The 23,302-nt window shown below is 41.9% G+C and overlaps 1 protein-coding gene across 1 annotated transcript in view; it reads left to right on the forward strand.

Moving 5' to 3' along the window:
* Positions 1-23,302, forward strand: part of MED12L (mediator complex subunit 12L) — a 306,083-nt gene that overhangs the window by 218,975 nt on the left and 63,806 nt on the right. The window contains exons 16-22 of the mRNA XM_065411423.1: positions 3,934-4,081; positions 4,679-4,797; positions 5,981-6,124; positions 6,963-7,126; positions 8,570-8,701; positions 17,502-17,729; positions 22,842-22,983. Of these exons, the coding sequence (XP_065267495.1) occupies positions 3,934-4,081; positions 4,679-4,797; positions 5,981-6,124; positions 6,963-7,126; positions 8,570-8,701; positions 17,502-17,729; positions 22,842-22,983 (1,077 nt within the window). The remainder of the gene's footprint in view (positions 1-3,933; positions 4,082-4,678; positions 4,798-5,980; positions 6,125-6,962; positions 7,127-8,569; positions 8,702-17,501; positions 17,730-22,841; positions 22,984-23,302) is intronic.

The raw sequence follows: 23,302 nt of genomic DNA on the forward strand, positions 1-23,302 counted from the left end.
CTAAAATGCACTAATAGAGCATTCCTGTAAACTCATGTTAGATTGTTTGGAGAGGATCCTAAAGCACATGTACTTTCTATGGAATGTGTTGTAGCTTAAAGGATAAAGTCTTATTGCACTGATTTATCACTGGATTTATGTGGTTTTTCAGTTGTATCAATGGCTATTAGTACCATATTTGTGCTGGTTTCTGGACAGGAAGCTTAAATCTTTTATCTTTGTTGTATCAATACAGAAGGAAATGTCTGTATTAGTACTGCTCACTGCAGTCCTAACTGATATAAAACAGTTCGGTGTGGTGGAGAATCTGAGTCACATCTGCTTACAGGGCGATTGTAAGAGTCTGTGGCACAGGCACCAGTGCAAAGTTTGTCCAGATGCTGACCAAGTGTTATTGAGGAGGCACAAATGCTCTGATGCTTCCCTGTGGTACCCAGGGTCGTGAGGCACTTGCCTACCACCTACACTTAGCATGAAGAAGTCTTGTCTGTGCTTGCTGTGGACCATCTCCCTGATGCATAGTGTCAGATAATGACAGATGATATGGAAAAAGCTGAAGTACTCAATGCTTTTTTTGCCTCGGTCTTCACAGACAAGGTCAGCTCCCAGACTGCTGCACTGGACAACACAGTATGGGGAGGAGGTGAGCAGCCCTCAGTGGTGAAAGAACAGGTTAAGGACTATTTAGAAAAGCTGGACATGCACAAGTCCATGGGTCCAGATCTAATGCAGCCAAGGATGCTGAGGGAGTTGGCTGATGTGATTGCAGAGCCATTGGCCATTATCTTTGAAAATTCTTGGCAATCAGGGGAGGTCCCGGACAATTGGAAAAAGGCAAATATAGTGCCTATATTTAAAAAAGGAAAGAAAGAGAACTACAGACCGGTCAGCCTCACTTCAGTTCCCGGCAAAATCATGGAGCAGGTTCTCAAGGAATCAATTTTGAAGCACTTGGAGGAGAGGAAGGTGATCAGTAACAGTCAACATGGATTCACCAAGGGCAAGTCATGCCTGACCAACCTGATTGCCTTCTATGAGGAGATAACTGGCTCTGTGGATTTGGGGAAAGCAGTGGATGTGATATATCTTGACTTTAGCAAAGCTTTTGATAGGGTCTCCCACAGTATTCTTGCCAGCAAGTTAAAGAAGTATGGGCTGGATGAATGGACTATAAGGTGGATAGAAAGCTGGCTAGATTGTCGGGCTCTATGGGTAGTGATCAACGGCTCGATGTCTAGTTGGCAGCCAGTATCAAGCGGAGTGCCCCAGGGGTCGGTCCTGGGACCGGTTTTGTTCAACATCTTTATTAATGATCTGGATGATGGGATGAATTGCACCCTCAGCAAGTTCGCAGATGACACTAAGCTGGGGGGAGAGGTAAATAGGCTGGAGGATAGGGATAGGGTCTGGAGTGACCTAGACAAATTAGAGGATTGGGCTAAAAGAAATGTGATGAGGTTCAACAAGGACAAGTGCAGAGTCCTGCACTTAGGACGGAAGAATCCCATGCACCGCTACAGGCTGGGAACCGACTGGCTAAGCAGCAGTTCTGCAGAAAAGGATGGGGATTACAATGGACGAGAAGCTGGATATGAGTCAGCAGTGTGCCCTGGTTGCCAAGAAGGCCAATGGCATATTGAACAGTATTAGTAAGAGCATTGCCAGCAGATCAACGGAAGTGATTATTCCCCTTTATTTGGCACTGGTGAGGCCACACCTGGAGTATTGTGTACAGTTTTGGTCCCCCCACTACAGAAGGGATGTGGACAAATTGGAGAAAGTCCAGCAGAGGGCAACGAAAATTATTAGGGGGCTGGGGCACATGACTTACAAGGAGAGGCTGGGAGAACTGGGGTTACTTAGTCTGCAGAAGAGACGAATGAGAGGGGATTTGATAGCCTTCAACTACCTGAAGGGGGGTTCCAAAGAGGATGGAGCTAGGCTGTTATCAGTGGTGGCAGATGACAGAACAAGGAGCAGTGGTCTCAAGTTGCAGTGGCGGAGGTCTAGGTTGGATATTAGGAAACACTATTTCACTAGGAGGGTGGTGAAGCACTGGAATGGGTTACCTAGGGAGGTGGTGGAATCTCCATCCTTAGAGGTTTTTAAGGCCCAGCTTTACAAAGCCCTGGCTGGGATGGTTTAGTTGGTGTTGGTCCTGCTTTGAGCAGGGGACTGGACTAGATGACCTCCTGAGGTCTCTTCCAACCCTAATATTCTATGATTCTATGATGCCACCAGCCTCTGGCAACACAAACACTCCCTTCCAGGCCTCCACAGGACTTGCTCTCTCTCCACAGGTTAGCGATAGGCACACATCAACCCCTGAGTCTTCTGAGGATCCCTCTGGAGTGCCCAGCCTCTAATCCACTGAACACTAACAGAAATCTCAAATTTGCTGCTCCCAAATGAATAGTACACATCACGTTACAAGATTCAATCGGGATCACTACTCAACTTCACATATAGTGTGTGTGTGTGTACATACATGGAAAGTAAAAATATTGGAAGCAAATGGTTACAAATAAAATAAAATCATAACAGTGTTTCTAGAGCCTAAACTTAACTCACAGGGCATTCCTCTATCTCCTACAAGTTAGCTTGTCCCAAATACTTTTCCCAGCATTTTCAACTAGGCTGGCTGATATCCTCCTTACATAATAGCAAGCCTGTTAGCAGCTTGTCATCACAGATTGAAGGATGCCAGGGTGTCTCTCTGCATCTCAAGGTACTCCAGACCAGACCTTTGATCTTCACCTGAAACCAGGATGCCCCCCAATCTCCTGTTGTTTACTTCTTCCTGTTAATTTCCTTCTGAAGTCTCCACAAGTTGTTCATTAGCATTTGACTCAGTATGCTAATCATAGGCACTGACTTTCCCTCTGCACGGTGGGTGCTCAATCCCCTGGCCCCGCCTCTTCTCGCCCCTTTACTGCTCCCTTCCCATCCCCATTCCATCCCCTTCCCCCAAGTTCCCGCCCCTGCCCTGTCTCTTTTCCACCTCCTCCCCTGAGCATGCCGCGTCCCTGCTTCTCCCCCGAGCATGCCGCGTCCCTGCTTCTCCCCCTCCCTCCCGGAAAGTCCTAAGCGTCACCAAACAGCTGTTAGGCGGTGGGGGGGCGGGAAGCACTGGGAAAAAGGGAGAGGGGGAGGAGCAGGGACGTGGCGTGCTGGGGGCGGGGGAGAAGGAAGCGAGATGGGGGGCGCTTGGCTGCGGGTGGGTGTGGAGCACCCGCTAATTTTTCCCTGTGGGTGCTCCAGCCCCGGAGCACCCATGGAGTCGGCACCTCTGATGCTAATAGACTTCCATTGTAAGACACACAATACATAATGGTCCACCAGGGAGATAAACTTCTCCAGAAAGCAGGTGGGAGACATTTATCTCAAAGCATGCTACTTTTGAGTGACCTGCCTTTAACTATAAGGCCTATACAACGTAATTTTCAGCATATATACATAACTACTCACGTATTTTCTGTACATACATCTCACAATGATTATGATGACCCACATGACACATACTTTCTGTAGAGACCTTACATGACCCCTTTTGGTGAATCCAGGGGATCCCTGTGCCATTTGCCAGTTGGCATCAATAGGTTCTTGGGTCACAGGTTCATTAGGGCTTGTTTTTGCTTTTGAGATCTCGCTGCTCAGTATTCAGTATGGGAGAGGGTGAATAGGGAGAGTTGGCAAGGCTAAAGTGAATACTGAAAAGTTCATCTTTATGTATCTGTGTTTAAGTGATTTGAGTTTCAAAAATGCTATGCACCTGGCATCTCCAACCTTGGCAAAATTAATCTGTACTATGTAAGTAAATCCAGGTTGTACTTAGTGTTGGAAAGAGAATTAATTGTCTCTTCTTACTCCTTAATAGCAATCAACAAGAGAAAATGAAAGTTGTTTTATTTGCTTGCTTTGCTTGTTTCTCAGGATGAATCTTCTAGTCATGAATGTAACCAGCGCATGATTCTTCTTTATGGTGTTGGCAAAGAGCGTGATGAGGCAAGGCATCAACTGAAGAAGATTACCAAAGATATCCTGAAAATCCTGAATAAGAAAAGTACTACTGAAACGGGGGGTAAATACTGAGCTTTCCAGAGTCTGTAATACATAATGTAGGGACTGTGTAGAGAGAGTTCTGGTTAGAGCCATGCAAATGTATCATATAATTTGACTCTCTTTCCTTCATAATCAATCAACCAAATACTGGTACTACACCTACAGCATGAAATACCTAGAATAGATCTGCCTTATAACTGCACCAGTACAGTTAAAGTCATTTCAACTATATGTCTCTCTATCCATATTAATAACTTGGCTGTAAAAATTATGTTCAGGCTAAAATCTGGAATACAATATGTCAGCCTGGAAAGATTTATGTTTACTACCATTTTAGGAAAATTGTTTAAATATTTTCGGCCCTTGCTAAATGTCTTTTTTTTTTTTAACACTTGAATGACTTTAAAATGTTTTTCCCCGAAGTTGCATCATGTTATATGCTGTGAAATGTTTTTTTCTAAGCGCAGTAGAAAACTGGTGTGAATGGTGTTTTATGTGGTCCTATAGAACCAAGCATTTACATTTTTTTTAATTTTGTCTTTGAAGCAGTAAAAATACAAAATTACATGGGCTCTGTTAAATATAAAATGACCAAAATAATGTTTTATCTGTTAAGTTGGGGATGAAGGGCAAAAAGCCAGGAAGAACAAACAAGAAGCATTTCCAACTCTGGAGACTGTGTTCACAAAACTGCAGCAACTGTCCTATTTTGATCAACATCAGGTGACATCTCAGGTACTACCTTTGCATAACATTGTAGCCATTTAAGTTGCGCTGTTTACATATCAAGTAGGAAGAAAATGATATAATAAAAAAATCTGATCCATACATAGTATTAATTTTTAATGCACTAGTACTTTAAAGGCAAGTGGAATGCTGCCTCAGTCTTTTTAAATACCTTCTCCAAATTGTTTATTTTGTATTGGCAAGATGTTAGCGAAGCTATTACTAATGTCATGAATATTATACAGTACGTATGAAATATTTGGAACTATTGCTATAATATTCAGCTATCTCTATGCATAGATTATTAATTGACTGTGTTGTATTTATTGCTCATTACTAAATTAAATGCTTCTTTTCAGTTCATCAGTTTTGTGCAGTATGCCACTCATTGGTCTAGAGTGCAAATTATCATTAACTTTTTTTTTCATGAAAGATGGTGAAATCTTTTCCATGTTTCTGTTTAACATGCGTGTGTGAGAGAGAGAGCTAGAGAAAGAGAGAGATTAAATCTTCACTTGATTTAAGTTTTTTGTAGAATTTAAACATTTTTAGCTTATTTTTGCTTCTGCTATCAAAGCTACTTTAGTAAATAACTACAAAACACAAATAATGTGTGAATTGTTTTAAATTACATGTGGGCTTTCCACAGAGACTTTTATCAAGAACTGCAAATTTGTTTCCATTCAAAACATTCTAGTTTGTCAACATAGACTTTCAACATTTAGTGATAAAGTGATTAGTGCTGATTATCACTATAAAAATGCCATTAATGCCAGTAACGTTTCCTTTAAATATATTTTTGAGATCGGCACCGAAAACAAATCATAAAAGAAAAGTGGGCATAAATTCAATAGATTTAAAAATCTTGTAATTGCAAAAATTAAGAATAAGTTGATCCATTTAGGCCACAAAGCAAATTAACACATTTTTTGTCTTGTTTTTGCTGGCATAGAACACAAAACTGGGTCAGAATTGAATATACATTGTAGTAAACCAGTAAATAAAAAACCTCTGCTCAGTTATCAGTTACTAGAGCATTGACATGTTGTAAGGTGCTTTTATTATCTGATGCTTTAGTAAACAGTTATCGAAAATCACTTACCTAAATTGATGTTAGAAGTGTTAATATTTAGGAAGAGAAATACTCAGTTGTTATAATGTTTTAATACACAGATGGTTTTTATTTTCACAGATCTCCAGTAATGTTCTAGAACAAATAACTAGCTTTGCTTCAGGTACATCATACCATCTTCCTTTGGCTCACCACATACAGCTTATCTTTGATCTTATGGAGCCAGCACTCAATATCAATGGGCTTATTGACTTTGCTATACAGGTAACAAAGTGATTACTTTGTTCTTATGTATGTCAGGACAAAGCTATAATGTGATGTTTCCATAAATGGTAGGTGTCTAACAAGTAGGCTTGTAGTTTGTGTAACAAAGTCACATGCAGAACAGTGGCATGCTGCACAAATAAACATATTGTGGTGTTAGAGTAGATTTCCCCCCTCACATTATAAATATGAAATTATTACCTTGATATTAAATATTTATCTGACTGGCATGTGTCCGATGGGTAAGACACTGTCCTGGGAGTTAGGAGATCTGGATTCTTCTAGGTTTGGTGCCGTGTGACTTTGTGCAAATCACTTAACTACCTGTGCTTCAATTTCCCTACCTGTAAAATGGGGCTGCCAATACTTAACTTCCCTTTTGCAGTCCTTGGAGATCTGTGGATCAAACATACTATATAAGAGCCTGTTGTTTGCACCCGTACTTTTATTTTTTTCTTAATAATTGGAGAATGTATTCCAATTGTCTTTAAAATGTGCTGTAGTTTTTGAAAAATAGCAATTCCAGAACATCTTAATCCAGAATGTTTTATTTAATATGGTTTCAATGTCTATTTTAATCTAAAGCACTTCTCTGTCTTATGCAACAGTTGTCTAGACACAAGAAACTTTCTACAGCTATGAAGAAAAATTCTTTGTGTGTGTTTTTTGTACTGTTTCAGTACTTTCCTCTTGAGTTCTAACTTATTAAATAACAATTAATTTTAGCATATTATTGCGTGATGTTTCAGTATCTTTTCTCATTTATGATTCTTGGAAATGTTTTGTATAGCTTAATTTGGACAAGGATATTCAGTTCAGTATTTATCTTATACTTTAGCTATTAAATGAACTGAGTGTTGTGGAAGCAGAACTACTGCTGAAGTCATCCAGCCTGGCAGGAAGTTACACAACAGGATTATGTGTGTGCATTGTTGCTGTTTTACGGCGTTACCATGCCTGCCTAATTTTAAATCCAGAGCAGACTGCACAAGTTTTTGAAGGGTTTGTAGCTGCTGTATTTTTTTCTCTGTTTGTTTATGATGTGCATAATTAAACTAAGAATATATTCAAATATATGTCAGCTGTATACATTGCATTGCATATAAATCATTTAAAAACCGTTTAAACTAGTGCAAAAATTCAGTTTGAATGGTTTATTTTGGTTAAGCTTAAATCACTGAGGAATTGACTTAAGCTAACTTGATGACCTGCTTTTACACTGAAATAAGGATTTTACATCAGTGTAACTACATTTTTTTTAAATGAGTTATACACAATGCAATCATTTCTCTGCAGATTTTTGCAGTGATTTAACTAAACTGGTTTTAAATATTCTTTAAGATCTGAAGTGGTTGTCTGTCCTGTTAGCTATGGGTAGTTACAGAATGGTTCACTCAAAGGTAGCATACTGTTGTGGTTTTTTTGCTTTGTGTTACAGTAAGTTCCCAAGTGCTCCACTGTGTTGGGCACTATACAAACATCATATAGGACAGTCCTTGCCCCAAAAAGCTTACACCGTAAATAATGACAGGTAGGCGTAGAACACACTGGCCTCTCAAGTGCAACAAAAAAGGGCATAAAGTAGGTAACCATCCCGGTATAAAATCATTGATGCAGAGGATACTGTGGTCTTCCTCAACAGTGCCTTATTGACAATCACTGTAGACACAGGGAGAGCCAAATAACCTAGGAAATGTACGCTTCCATGTACTGTTACAGTGATATTAGCTGAAAACTGAATTCCATTGGTGCAAAGCCCAATTAAAATGTGAAATGTTTAGTCCTTCTTTGTGCACATTAAGATTATGCTGTGCTAGGTTAGTAATTGTTGCACACTTTTGCATCATTATTATTAGGGAACAGGGCTGTAAATCTTTGATCTGTTTTCCATGGCCCTGATTGTGCAATGAGCTCTGTTTGGGCAGACCCCTGTGGCCTGTGTGGAGCCCTCTTGATGTCAGTAGGAATTCCCTTGTATGTAATTCGCTGCAGGATTGTGGCCCATATGTGTAAAATACTATGAACACTTAACTATTTTCATTTTAAAATTGTGACAATAGGCTTCACATGAAACCCTTTATACCTATTGAGAATGCATTCACTTTGACTTTTCTATGGACATAGACCATTGTCTAGTTATTGGCATGGGTATGTTAATTTTATAATATTAAAATGTATAATTAGGTTTTAGAGAGACAAGGTGGACGAGGTAATATCTTTTCTTGGACCAAATTTGTTTGGTGAGAGAGGGCAAGCTTTCAAGCTTATGCAGAGCTCTTCTTCAGGTCTGGGAAAGGTACTCAGAGAGTCACAGCTAAGTGCAAGGTGGAACAGGTTGTTAAGACAAGAAGTTAACATGTTGCAAGAGACTATTCAAGATGAAATGGGCAGTTAATAAGTTTTCAAAAGTCTGAGTTGGAATTAATCTTTGATTTTTTTTTCCAGATTATGTGGTGTTGTCAAGCATGTTGTTAATCCATCAGAATGTTCTTCCCCAGAAAGATGTATTTTAGCTTACCTCTATGATCTCTATGTGTCATGTAGCCACCTGAGAAGCAAATTTGGGGACCTTTTCAGGTTAGTTGCACAAAGATGTTACAAACTTAAAATTAACTCTAGAAACTACTAACAAGCAGACTTCTGCCTTTCTATATTGAATTAATTTTATTCAATTTATCTGCTCTTTAAAATGCACCTTTTCTACTTGCTGGTTTTCCTTTGCCCTACTTGTGAACCATTTTGCCTACACAGACTGTTTCAGGTTTGAAACAGGTCCTGATACTGCTTGAGTGCTCAGCACAGCAGGCATACCTTTGTGCCCACTGACACCCCATTGAAGTCAGTGGAGCTCCATGTGGGTACACAGATCCACCTGGATGGAGCTCAGGGCAGGAGGGACCTATGTGGGTAGAAGTACACATATACAGAATAGAGATAATGCTAGCAAAGTAGTTTAATTCTGTTAATTGTGGTTTAGTTTTCATTAATTTAAGATCCTCCATAATATACTAGTACTGTAAATCTACTGTAATAACTACACCATCATTGAAAATAATGAAGGCTTAGCTGACACCACTACAGTACTCTGCTTACTAAATCTTTCATTAGAAATAGGTAGAGAGACATCAAAATGTGTGTGTGGTTTGCAAGGTGCTACATTGCAAACTTTGTTTCTTGTTCTAAACTGGAATCTTACTTTAGAAACCCCAAAGTCAGTATTTTTGGCTATTTTGAAAAAGACCTTTTATCTGTGCACTTGCTTATTATGAAAGTTACAAGCCAGCTTACTCACAATGTTTTCCCCATTTATCCTTGTGGTTTTGATCTGCATGTTTCATGTTTGAGGTTTGTATTGCATAGTTATCTGAGAGAGTTCTCAGTAAGAGAACCTGTAGATGTTGTAAATGGATTTATAAATGCACGTGACCAGGATTTCTACAATGTTGCTTAGTAAAAAATTATGAAATATAGGGTAACTTCTTAACTACAGATATGTCTAAATAAAATAGCTATACATTTATTCTACTGCTAACCCCATTCCCATATTTTTCAACTCCAAAAGCTGCAACTTAATAGAGCATATAAAATGGCAACAGAAAAAACAAAACAACCCCCCTCCCAAAAAAATCCCACAAACAAAAAAAATCTATTTTATTGATGTCCTATAATAATATTTTAAAATGGCATGCTAATAACATGGGAGTTCTAACTGCATCTGCACCCAGCACTTGTGTGACAGATTTTCCTGTCCAGCGTAATTAAAAAATGACTGATTTAATATACAAACCCTCTGAAGACTGGTAATTTATACAGGGGGTTCCTTAACTATAGCAGTGCACACAAGGCACTAGCATTATAGTAGTTTAATCTTTGAAGGTGCCTTACTGTGTGTGACACGACACACAATAGTTAACTACTTCCAATCACTCTTTCAGCTGCTTTCTACCACACTGCAGGTACCATTGGTTCCCTCTTTTAATAAATTTCAAAATATATTAAATTGCTGCATTTAAGAAAACATTCACTTTATACTTTGCTCTTACCTTCTCTCGACTTCAGGTTTTAAAGGTGGTTTCTCTGGTATCATCCTAAACAGTTGACATAAGGAAGCCTACTGGGGCTTCAAGACGTTTTTATTTACTAATGTTTACTACACTTCCTTTTTTTAAACTCTCTCTTCACATTTTTTTTATGATTCTGATCTTCTGACCACTCCCTCAGCATAACATGTTGTCAGAAATTCAGTTTACAAATCCATTGTATTAAGATATGGTTACCATTGTGACCATTAGGAAAGAAGAAGAATTCTGTTTTGTGTTCCAATCTGTAGAATAAATTTAGTATAAAATTTTTTGAAGTACCTAAGTCCCATTTTCCAAAGCACCTAAGAGGAAAGGCCATTTGAAAGTCAATGGGATTTAGGCTCCTAAGTGGTGTCAGTGCTTTTGAAAATGCTATCTGAGTCCCTAATTGTCTGGTTATGGCCTCTTTCTGCACTGTATGTGTACCATACTTACGTTGTTTTTCAGGAAGCTAATGTGTTCCATAAGCCGGTTTTACATCTATTAACAAGGTTTGAGCTGATTCTGGCATTTATTAGATTATGGTCAGACTGTAGCTGGTGCTGCATGGCTGGGGGGATGGAATGTTAATGAGCTTTCCCCCTTCTACCCACACCACTTGTGAAAGGGCCAGCCACAAAGCGACTGGTGAGTGAAGCCACCGCTATATGCTGCAATTCCAACAGTACTGGATTCTTTAAAGGGGCAGAGTGAGATGAGGACCATGTCCAGTGTAACTGGCCAGGCTCAAGAGGAACACATGCAGCCTGCATTTTTAATGGTCAGTAGAGCTAAGGCTGCAGCATGTCCTTCCTCTAAATCCCAGGAGGAATCCTGGCTGAGTCTTTCTGGGGATCCTACTACAAAGTGGGCCCCAACCTGCCAACATATAACAGGGTCTATAAGACATAATCTAGTCTTCGATCTCTAAGCAGCTCGCTAATGATTAGACGAGGAATAAGAAGCCCCATTTTCAGGAACGGCAAGCTACTTATCTCAAGGAGAGGAGTTTTGTTATTATTGAAAAAATAAATGCCAGATTTTTAGGTGAAAGTCATGAGGGCTTTTTTACCTTCTAAACGATGAGTTGTTTGGAAGTAGAAGGATGGTGAGTGACAGCAAAGTTCTGTAGACTTCCAGTGAAGTTAAATGTGGACACAGGTACAAAGGCCGATTTTACAAAATGAATGAAAACAGAGATGATGGAGAGATGTTTTGTCAAATAAGTAGTGAAGTAAGTGGAATTGACATTCAGCATCTTCAGCAACTGGTGCTTCCCTCCTTACATACCAAAGGAGTAGCTGGTTCTGCAGGGTCTGGATTATCCACCACCTCTGGTCGTGTACTTTTGGCTCCAAATTACATTAAACTCCAGTCTTATTACTTTGCTTCAGCGAAATGTGTGCCAAAGTTATAGTGCTGATTGATTGATTAATTCGTTCATTCATTGAAATGTATAGCTACTTCAAGCTATTCCATTCGATAAAATACACAAAATAATACAAAAAGGATGCACATGTAAATAACCACTCCAGCTCTCAGCCCACTTTCTCCTCAAAAGCTTAAGGGAAGAGAGAAAAGATTGACTTTACAGTTGTTTCTGTGGTGTTCATATTACTTTGGTGTCTCAAAAATTACAAGCCAATTACATCCCTTGTTGAACTACTGACTTCAGTGGAGTCGCATGAAGGATGATTTTGTTCCACCTAAGAACATAAGAATGGCCATACTGGGTCAGACCAATGGTCTACCTCTCCCAGTATCCTGTCATCCAACAATGACCAATGCCAGATTCTTCAAAGGGAATGAACAGAACGGGGCAACCATCAAGTGATCCATCCCCTGTCATCCAGTCCCAGTATCTAGTAGTCAGAAGCTTAGGGACTGCAAGCCCAGAGCATGGGATTGTATACCTGACCATCTTTGCTAATAACCACTGATGGACCTATCCACCATGAACTTATCTAATTCTTTTTTTTAACCCAGTTTTAGTTTTGTCCTTCACAACATCCCCTGGCAATGAATTCCACAATTGACTGTACATTGTGTGAAGTATTTCCTTATGTTTATTTTAAACTGGCTGCCTATTAATTTCATTTGGTGACCCCTGGTTCTTGTTTTATGTGAAGGGGTAAATAACACTTCCTTATTCACTTTCTCCATGCCATTTATGATTTTATAAACTTCTATCATATCCCCCCTTAGTTGCCTCTTTTACAAGCTGAAAAGTCCCAGTCTTTTTAATCTCTCCTCATATGGAAGCTGTTCCATACTCCTAATAATTTTTGTTGCCCGTCTCTGTATCTTTTCCCATTCTAATATATCTTTTTTGAGATGGGGTGACCAGAACTGCATGCAGTATTCAATTGGTGGGGGTACCATGGATTTAGATAGTGGCATTATGATATTTTCTGTTTTATTATCTATCCCTTTCCCCATGGTTCCTAACATTCTGTTAGCTTTTTTGACTGCCACTGCATATTGAGCGGACATTTTTGGAGAACTATCCACAATGACTCCAAGATCTTTCTTGAGTGGTAACAGCTAATTTAGACTCCATCATTTTGTATATATAGTTGTGATTATGTTTTCCAATGTGCATTACTTTACATTTATCAACATTGAATTTCATCTGCCATTTTGTTGCCCAGACACCCAGTTTTGTGAGATCCCTTTGTAAGTCTTTCTAGTCTGCTTTGCACTTAGGCTGTCTTGAGTAGTTTTGTAACATCTGCAAACTTTGCCACCTCACTGTTTTACCCCTTTGTCCAGTCGAACAACACTGGTTCCAGCCCAGATATTAGGGTAACGCTGCTATTTACCTCTCTCCATTCTGAAAGCTGGCCATTTATTCCTACCCTTTTGTTTCCTATCTTTTATCCTGTTATCGATCTGTGATAGGACTTTCCCTCTCCCAGGACTGCTTAGTTTGCTTAAGAGCCTTTGGTGAGGGACCTTTTCAAAGGCTTTCTGAAAGTCCAAGTCCAAGCTTGATTTTTGATACTTTTTTGTATTTTTTTTTAAAGACAAATGTAGCTGCTATTCGTCCTCTCTTTTCATTGGTTTCCCTATGATTAGAGAATACTTTGAATAATGTGACTCTGTGTTGCCAGAGGTCTGGATTTCCTAGTGTGGATCCCATTTGCACTGACAGAGATGAAAGCAACTGATAAACCAAAAGACTCATGGAGCTTGTCTCTGTAGGATATCATTTAACACCATAGACACGTAGAGCAATTACCCTTTAAACTGTTTCTGGCTGTGGAAGAGGTAGTGATGTTTTTCAAGAGAAAAAAGGCAAAAATCCACAAAAAATTGTTACTGATGGTTCCTTGTTTCTAGTAACCACCTTGGCTCTCCCAGTGTATCTGTCCCCCCAGCCTGAGTTTTGGCAACAGCTCCTGGGGATGGGCAGTCTTTTTGCACTGAGGAGTCATCTATGCTTAGAAGTTAGGTCAACATATATCTATGGCACTCAGTGATGTGAAAAATTCACACAGAAAAACCCCTTCCATCACTATAAAAAGTGTCTAAGCTCTGGCACTAGTGGCATAGCTGCAGTGGTGTAGCTGTGCCACTGTAGCACCCGTAGTGTAGACATGGTCTCAGATTCAGTGCCTTTCTGCCTCTCACAAGAGGTCAGAAACTCCTCTTCCTGGTCTTTGAGAATGGACCACAGTAAAAATCCCAAGAATAATTTACAACCTGAAATATATTAAATGAAAACAAGTTTGTTAGAAAATGGAGTTTAAAATTAAATTGGAGCTAAACAGTACTAAACTACACTCAGCCTCTGGTAGGCAGACAAAAACCTTATTTGCAGGAGAAATTAAATGCTCACACCATTAGAAAATTCCTACTTCTGAGGATATGCCTTCACTGCAGAGTTAACCTAGGTGGTTGTCCCTGGGTTAGCCTACCCCGGGTGTGAGGAGCCACACCACAATGCCACACCCACGTTACTGTGTCCTCATTGGTGCTGCACTCACCCATGTGTGTGTTGCTAGAACTTCTGGGGGCATGTCCCATGGTTCTTTGTGCTGCTGCATTAAGCTAAGCCACTCTGATTCTTTCCAGTGAATTATGGGACAACTTGTCTGTCCTTCTGGGAATGTGGAGGAATTATGGGAAGCCACTGGAGGACTATCAGCACTCCAGTAGTTTAGCTACATCCTCACTGCAAAGTGGCTGGGTTAGCAGCCTGAGTAATAACCTCACTCAGCCTTTAGCTAGCTAGCTAGCCTGGGGAAACACTAAACTTGGGTCAGGTTTTTGTGTATATACAGGATGGGGGTTAGGGGCAACACCCAAATAAGAGCCTGGGTTAACTTTGCACTGAAGACATACCCTGAGGGATTTGCTGTGTTTGATCCCAATGTCTGACCTCCATTTCCTTGATGATCACACCCATCTCTCAGGTGAAAACTACATTTCCGACCCAGTAATACTTCTGATCTGGTGACTTCTTCACCAACTTGTGTTAGATCCTATTTCCTTTGTAGTTTCACCAAAGTTGCGCCAATTTAGTTAATCAGTGCAATCCTCTTTAATTGACTTGAGTGTTTTATGTCAAAACAGATTACACTAAATTGGCATAAGGAATTCATAAACTGATTTCTGAATTTAGTTAAATTTACTCATGTAAATAAGGCCTTAAATATGGAATCATAACCAACACCTCTTTAATTAATGCAAATGTCCTCTTGAACCTTTTGCATATACAATTATCTGATTTCTTCACACAATGGCTTCTCTCCTGCTGAAGGAGGTCCATTAACATGTTACTATCCCAAGCCTAGACTGTCTCTCTATCTTTTGTGTTTATTGTTAATGTAATAAGAGCATGACATTCTCATACCCTCTTTCTATTTATTGATTCTGTCAGCCAAGAAATCATAGATGATATCTAGTTCACTGTGTCAATAATTAAAAAGTTATTGTCAAATATGTCGTCTTTCTAAGGTGTTGAGATTTTTTTATTTTAAAAAGAATGTAGGTAGGATCCTGATATTTCTTACCACTTAAGTAATCCCTCACCCTGATGCACACTTTAGTTCACTCAGTGTGTCATGAAATGTAAAGGAGGAATAGCAGTCTTCTGAAGCAGCATCAGCATATGTTTACAAGGCACGTTGTATAAAGTGAATACTCTGATTCATCTGGCTGCTCAGGCTTTGAATAAACATATCACAAAGCTGGTTTGGGAACTTGTCAGTTTATATGAATTGCAGGAAAACTTTAGTCAAATTGGCTGTGTGCTACCTGGGTTTGTCAGACTCTCTGTAAAAACACCACAGCTTTCTGAAACAATGTACAGAAGAGTAATCCAAGTAGGGTGAATTTGCTTGTGTGCATAAGCGATGTGTGAACCACTGGCTGGTGGAAGCTAGCTCATAGCCCTGCCTCTTCCACCCCTCCCCCCCAGAGCCCAGAGGCCCCCTTTGCAGCTGCTGGCTCCCGCCCCAGGCTAGTGCCCCCAGCCCCGGAGGGCAGGGAGACTGGAGCCGGGCCAAGGCGGAAGCAGGAGGGCTGTTTTCTGAGGCACAGCCTCCCCCAGCCTATGATACCCTCCACCCATGCTTGTGTGTTCCAGTGCCTCCTAGGGAAATATGATAGACTTTCTGGGATTTAACAATATATCTACTAGCTCTGCGAGTAATAGGGTTACCATATTCCCTCATTTAAAAAAAGAGGACACTCCACGGGGCCCTGGCCCCGCCCCTTCCCCAAGTCCGCCCCTTCCCTGCCCCAACTCCGCCCCCTCCCCTGAGTGCCCCGCATTCCCCCTCCTCCCTCCCAGCTGCGAAACAGCTGCCCGAGCGCTACCGGCTTCACGGTTTGCTGGGCAGCCCCCATACCTCTAGACCCTGCGCCCCCGGCCGGGCGCTTCCCCTCCCGGGCTCCAGCTGCGCTGGGGAAGCGCCCGGCCGGGGGCGCAGGGTCTGGAGGTCTGGGGGCTGCCTGGTAAACCGTGAAGCCGGTAGCGCTCGGGCAGCTCGGCTCTTCAGCTACACAGAGCTGAGGTGTCTGGGGGGAGCAGCAGCAGCCGCCGCGGGGGAATCCGCCTGCAGCTCGCAGCCTGCGGGAGCCGCAAGGTAAGCAGGGGACTGGGGCAGGGATGCCGGCAAAGCTATTTTCCCGGACATGTTTGGCTTTTTGGCAATTCCCCCCGGACGGGGATTTGAGGACCAAAAAGCCGGACATGTCCGGGAAAAAACAGACGTATGGTAACCCTACCTAAGTGCCCCCCAGGACTCCACCCCCTACCTAAGCCTCCCTGCTCCTTGTCCCCTGACTGCCCCCTCCTGAGACCTTCCCCCCCATCCTAACTGGCTCCCTAGGACCCTATCCCCTACCTGTCCCCTGACTGCCCCAACCCTTATCCACCCCCAGACAGACACCAGGGACTCCCACGCCCCATCCAACCACTCCCCACCCCCTGACAGCCCCCCCCCAGAACTCCTGACCCATCTAAACCCCTCTGCTCCCTGTCCCCTGACTGCCCCCTCCTGGGACCCCTGCTCCTAACTGCCCTCCAGAACCCCACCCCCTACCTAAGCCTCCCTGTTCCTTGTCCCCTAACTGCCCCCTCCTGAGACCGCCCCCCACCCTAACTGCCCCCCTAGGACCCTACCCCCTACTTGTCCCCTGACTGCCCAAAACCTTACACCCCCAACCCCCAGACAGCCCCCCCCGAACTCCTGACCCATCCAACCCTCCCCCTGCTCCCTGTCTCTTGACTGCCCCCTCCAGAACCTTCCTGCCCCTTCTCTGACCTCCTGGTCCCCTTACCGTGCCGCTCAGAACAGCGTGTCGGGCTCCACGCGCAGCCCGACACGCTGCCGCGCCCCCCCACGGAGCACATAGCCCAGTTCCCGCCCTCGCAGAGTGCTGCTGAGCGGCGCGCTGGGCAGGGGGAGGAGCTCCAGACTGCCGGAGGCCCGAACGTCCGGCGATCTGCGAATGCAGGGAGTGAGTGAGGGAGTGAGTGAATGATCTCAGCTGCAGGGGAGAGGAGGGGGAAGCGGAGGAGGGGCTCTCTCTGGCTGCCGGAGCCCAGTGCAAGTGGCACCATCCGGCCGGCTGCCCTGTCAGCCGCGCGCGCTCTGCATGGGGGGGAAGTCCAGACATTTACAAATTCCCCCCGGACGCTATTTTTAACTCAGAAAAGCCGGACATGTTCGGGGGAATCCGGACGAATGGTAACCCTAGCAAGTAGTATTTGGTGGCCATTTTGTTTTAATCTGCATAAATATTTCAACAACCCAGGAGAAGTGAATAATATTTTTGTCTCTCCTTCTGTTTTTAACCCTTAGTAGCGCTTGTTCAAAGGTAAAGCAAACGATATACAGCAATGTACAGCCCTCAAACTCCAACTTGTTATGGGATCCAGAATTCATGTTGGATTTTATCGAGAATCCCTCTGCTCACAGCATCAACTACTCAATGCTAGGCAAGATCCTGAATGACAATGCAGCCAATCGCTACAGCTTTGTCTGTAATGCACTAATGAATGTGTGTATGGGGCACCAAGATGCAGGAAGGTAAGAGAAATTGATTCAGAAATAGAACTATGGAAGTAGTCGAAATAAGTGTTAGTGCTGCAGTGAAATGAAGTATCTGAGATATTATTAGAGCTAACGGGCTGTTCATGTGCATGTTTTCCTTCCTTCCTTCCTTCCTCTTTTTTGACTCCCTTTGTATCCTTTTGGTATTCTCTTCATTGACAGATTTCCTCTTTCTCGCCACTTCAGTGTTGCACTGTTCTTTTGAATGGGTTTCCTTTCACCTAGACTGCATCAGACTGGTTTGCATAACATTACACGGGTTAATAACAAATGGTTTTCTGCAGGTGTAGGCTTATATGATTCTGAGACTGGATTGCTATCTCAGCACAATCATCATCACACCCTGATAGTATCCTCGTTGTCAAGGAATGTTGAGTACCAGATCAGTTCCTTCCCCAGATGAACTATATTATTAATTAATTGAATTATGGAACTCCTAGCGACAGTATGCTGTTGAGGCCAAGTACTTAGTAAGTTTAAAAGAGGGATTGGACATTTAAATGGATAACAAGAACATCCAGATTTGTTATAGCTAATTCATTAAAGAAGAATTTTGGAAGGGAAATAAAATTTCATGCTTTAGAGTTTAAACCATTCTCTAACTATTAAGGATTAGGATGAGACATGCATGTGGGTCACATTATCCCACAGCTGCCTGCTATGGGGCTTTTTGTACCTTCCTCTGAAGCATCTAGTGCCGGCTGATGTCGAGACAGGATGCTAGACTAGATGGACCCTGGGTCTGAACCAGTCTGGCATTTCCTATGTTCCTATTGTTCCATGGTATCTGGTCTCTAAACGGAAAGTACCTGTGACAGCAGAGAAGAAAATGGACCGATGTTCCTGTCAGCTCAGTCTTTCAAGATAATGACTAGTTCTTGGAGAGAAGGCTTTAAGGGACTATCATAGTGCTTCCCAGCCTTTTCTGGTGATGTATCTTTGCAATAGGCTGGTTAATGATAGGGACCTTTTCCTTCTCTCTCCTGGCACTTTGCCACCATCTTTTTCTTTGTCTGGTTTCTTTCTCTTGTCTGTTTCTGCCTCTGTTTTTACCTCATCTCTCTCTCTCTCTCCCTCCCCCCCCCTTTCTCTGGCTATGTCTTTGCTACGAGCTAGGGGTGTGGTTCCCCTGTTTGTATACACATACTCAGGCTAGCTTTCATCCCGCTAGTGTGGATATAAATAACAGCGTGCCTGCAGCAGCACTGGTAGCAGCAGCAGAGGCATGGCTCAGCCATGCTGAGTACAAACCTTTCTGAAACCGGTGGGCATGTATTCTGCACTGCCATGCTACTGTGGCCACACTACTCTTTATACTTAGGCTAGCTCAATGAGAGCTAGCCCGAATATGTGTACACAAGCAGGAGACTCTCACCTCAGCTCGTAATGTAGACATGGCTTCTCTCTCTTTTTAATTGTTCAGCCATCGTAGGGATCAATGTGAGAGCAAAAAAGGAAGATAGGTGGCTTTCAAAGAACCTTCTCTGTATTACCCATAGCCACAGCTGTGTATTTTAGTTGGAAGAGCAGATCCAATACCATGCACCTTTTCAACCTCCTGCACACAGACGTCTTCCTCTGTGTGCCCTGCCCTTTATGCCCCACCTGAGAGTTTGGGATCCTCCACGTGATAAAACATTGAAGGACTGCTATTGAAAGATCACTGTTACAGTGATCATTTCAGCATCCACAAAGAACACACTAAACTCAAATTACTTTATTAAAAGAAGAAGAGTTGCCAAAAGTGTTAGATTTTGTGGGACAAAACACTGGTTTTTCCCATCTCATTAAAATTATCCTTTGACACCCCAAATTTGGTCCTAGGATTTTTATTCCAAATCAAGCATACCTCTTCTAGGACAGAACAGAAAGATCTTCTATGTGATGATTCCCTTTACTATTGTCCTTTATGACAAACAATAATTGTCTCATTTATCCTTGCATTTTGGCATGGCCTTGAAGAGCTCTTCATGTCTGGACCTCATTTAGAGATCAGCTTTCTCATAATGATTAGTTTTTTCTTCTCACCATTACTTCTTAGGATCTCTAACAATGGGAAAATTGTAAACTATTCCTTCTATCCAAAAATAGCATTGGATTTCCTTGTTGGAATTAACAGGAGTACTTGTGGCACCTTAGAGACTAACAAATTTATTAGAGCATAAGCTTTCGTGGGCTACAACCCACTTCTTCGGATGCATATAGAGCCTTTTGCATATATGCATATAGCTCTATATGCATCCGAAGAAGTGTGTTGTAGCCCACGAAAGCTTATGCTCTAATAAATTTGTTAGTCTCTAAGGTGCCACAAGTACTCCTGTTATTTTTGCGGATACAGACTAACACGGCTGCTACTCTGAAACTTGTTGGAATTGTTTTTCTTAATTATCTGTTCTCCAAACCCCATAATGCAGGTAGAGAAGAGCCTGAATTTTTACATCTGGATTTCAACTCCAGTTCCCTCAAAATCAGAATGGTTGAGATGGAGTTCTGGTTTGACTCCTATTAAGAACACTTAATCAAGAATTCAGTCAGAATTCAGGGCAGATGATAAACTTTCCATGTTCAAGGTTGTTCAGATTTAATTCTGACCGTTATCTAATTCAGATATTGAAAGCTGTCATCCTCAAGGTCTGAGACTCTATAACAGGGTTAACCATATCATCATGAGTGAATTTAAGTAGTATCTTGGATTTTGGAGTCATTATGAAATACAATGTGCAATATCTAGTCCTCTAACTTCTTATAGATATCATTTCCACCCATCAGTCTTTCTCCTTCGTCCTCCTTCGCTTTGGTAAAGCTACTGAAAAGTCACTGATGGATTAAGGAAGAGAGGGAATTATCGGCTACGCTTCATAGCAGGAATCTTTTTCCCTTTCTGAGTGACACTCACATAGTAGATCATTCCTTCTCTTCCTCCCTAAAGAGCATATTGATATTTTGTCATTTTACCCTCCAAAACTCAGTCTGAGGCAGTCTAGGCAACTGAGGGAGTATTGGCAATGTGGAGTGACGGAAAGGGATTAAGTCAATGAGAAGGAACACACCAAGGTTACCAAGGGAGTTTCCCTCTGGAAGGAAAAAAGGAACCCAGCCCAGGATGAATAACCCACATTTCTTCTCTCTTAACCAGTCAACATGGCTCTTAACATTGCACTGAATCAAAATTAATTTAATCTGTATGTAATCCACAAAGTGACAATGACACACTTGATTTTGTGTCCCCTTCTTGCTCCTAAATCAGGAGAATTATTCTAGCTACATTGCAGTGAGGCATGGTTTTCCTTACAGTTGCTAGCTGGAAGAATGTCAATGGTGGCCTAGGATTTTTGGGGTCCTGTGCAAGATGGTTTCTTAATTTAGCTTTTGTTACAATATGGTTCATTTTTGAGGGGACGATTTTGTACCTTGAACAAGGCTGGAGCTCTTCTCCCCATGCCACCACTGCAGGAGTTTCAGCTTGTGTCACCTGGAAGGGGGAGCAGAGCACTTGTCACTGTGGGGTGGAGCCAGGAAGGGTTGTATCCCTAAATTCACCTTTCGTGGTTGGTCAGCAGGTGGGAGAAGGTGATTGAATCATGCTGGGGGAGACAACTGATAAAGGAGGTGTGACTTACCAGGGTACAATCCAGACTAGTGAGTAGCTGTGTCAACCCTGCCCTCTAACCTGTGGTGCCCTTTTATATTGCTTTGCTGCTGTAACCTCCACTGTGGACTGCTATGAACAGCCACCAGCTTACAAGTCTCTCTCAGCTATGTCTGCATGTGTGCTGCAGCCAGCCAGTCACACCTTGGCTCTTACCAGCCTTGACTACACAGCAGGGTGACCCCAACACCTCCCCAATCTTCTATTTACCCCCAGATATGTATGTCCTGTACTGCCCAGCTGTCTCCTGGACAGTACAAGTTTATGTGACGTCCGTTATATTTTTAATAGAAATAACAAATGGAGTTTCTGAAACACTTAAGTTTAAACACACTGGATTAGATAAAACAGTAAAACAAGTTTAAAGAGAGATTTTGAGTGAGTACAAGTAATGAGGCATAAATGGTTACAAGAAAATAAAGTTAAAATGCTACTGGTGCCCAACTTAAGAAACTACACCTCTATCCCGATATAACGCTGTCCTCGGGAGCCAAAAAATCTTACCGCGTTATAGATGAAACTGCATTATATCGAATTTGATTTGATCTGCCAGAGTGTGCAGCCCCGCCTGCCCCGGATCGCTGCTTTACCGCGTTATATCCGAATTCGTGTTATATCGGGGTAGAGGTGTATATCAGATTTTAAGAAAAATTCTCACCATATGCTTTCAGCAGTCTTACTGACCAAATCCTCTAGGTCAGGACCCCTTCTCCCAGAATCCAGTGAAGGCTTCCTCTGTTGCTTCAGGTGTGGCGAATCGATGGGCAGGGAGAGAGGAGGGGTGCCTTGGGGTGTTTGTCCCTCCTTTTTGTAGTGTCAGTCTCCCTCTTGAAAAGCATTTTCAGCTGAGATTCAGGAGACAGAGTCTATGTGGAAGAATATTCCTTGATGTGTTTTTCTCTGTTTTTCTCTCTGTTTGAACTTCCTTTGTCTCCCATACCTAGCTGATTACTCTGCTTAATGCTTAAATACAAATTAAGCAGAGCACACATTCCTTTCTTTGAGACAGACCTGTTTGCCAGCCTCGGTTTGGAATATGTGTTAATAACACCATATAGTAGAATATTATAACTTCACATACAATGTAGCTACACATATTTTATCAGGAAAATATTGACCAGCAAATTATAATTTTTCAAATGATACCTTAAAAGTCCTAACTTGAACCAAGATTATTATGACAGGGTGTAGGGTGTGGACATGGGTACATTCTGTCACAGGAGGATCTCTACAAAATGCAGTGCCTTGTGCAACAGCACATTAAACTGGGCACAATGCATGTACCAAATGTTGTAGTTAGCAAGAATAGGTGTCCACAACTGGAGAGCCCTAGATGAAATCTGAAATATAGGTCTTGACATAAACTTTTATTTATCTCCGAAATATTTATTGCTAATGAGCATTTTTCTTCTGTTAACTTGTTTTCTCTTGTCTTCTAGAATTAATGACATAGCTAACCTTTGCGCAGAGTTGACAGCATGCTGCACGGTGCTAAGTTCAGAATGGTTAGGAGTTCTAAAGGCTCTTTGCTGTTCTTCAAATCATGTCTGGGGGTTTAATGATCTGCTTTGCAGTGTGGATGTAAGTTCAATGTATTTTAAAATATAAGTACCAGTTAAACATATCTTTCTTAAGTTGCCTCTAGAAGACCCATCACATAGTATCTAAACACTATATATTGTTGAACAGGGTTTTTGAACTGTATCTGTTTATCTCTTCAAAGCATCTTCTGAAACTCCTGAATTATGTTTCTGCATTTTCATTGTTTCATTTAAAATAAAATATAGGCTACATATAGAGTTGTATTTTTACTCAAATACATTTTTTTCTCATTGCACTACTGTAGTGCTATAGGTTATGGGAGGTACCTTGTGAAAGAGACAGACAGATACCTACAGGA

The sequence above is a fragment of the Emys orbicularis genome, chromosome 9 (assembly GCF_028017835.1).
Source record: "Emys orbicularis isolate rEmyOrb1 chromosome 9, rEmyOrb1.hap1, whole genome shotgun sequence".
NCBI lineage: Eukaryota > Metazoa > Chordata > Testudines > Emydidae > Emys > Emys orbicularis.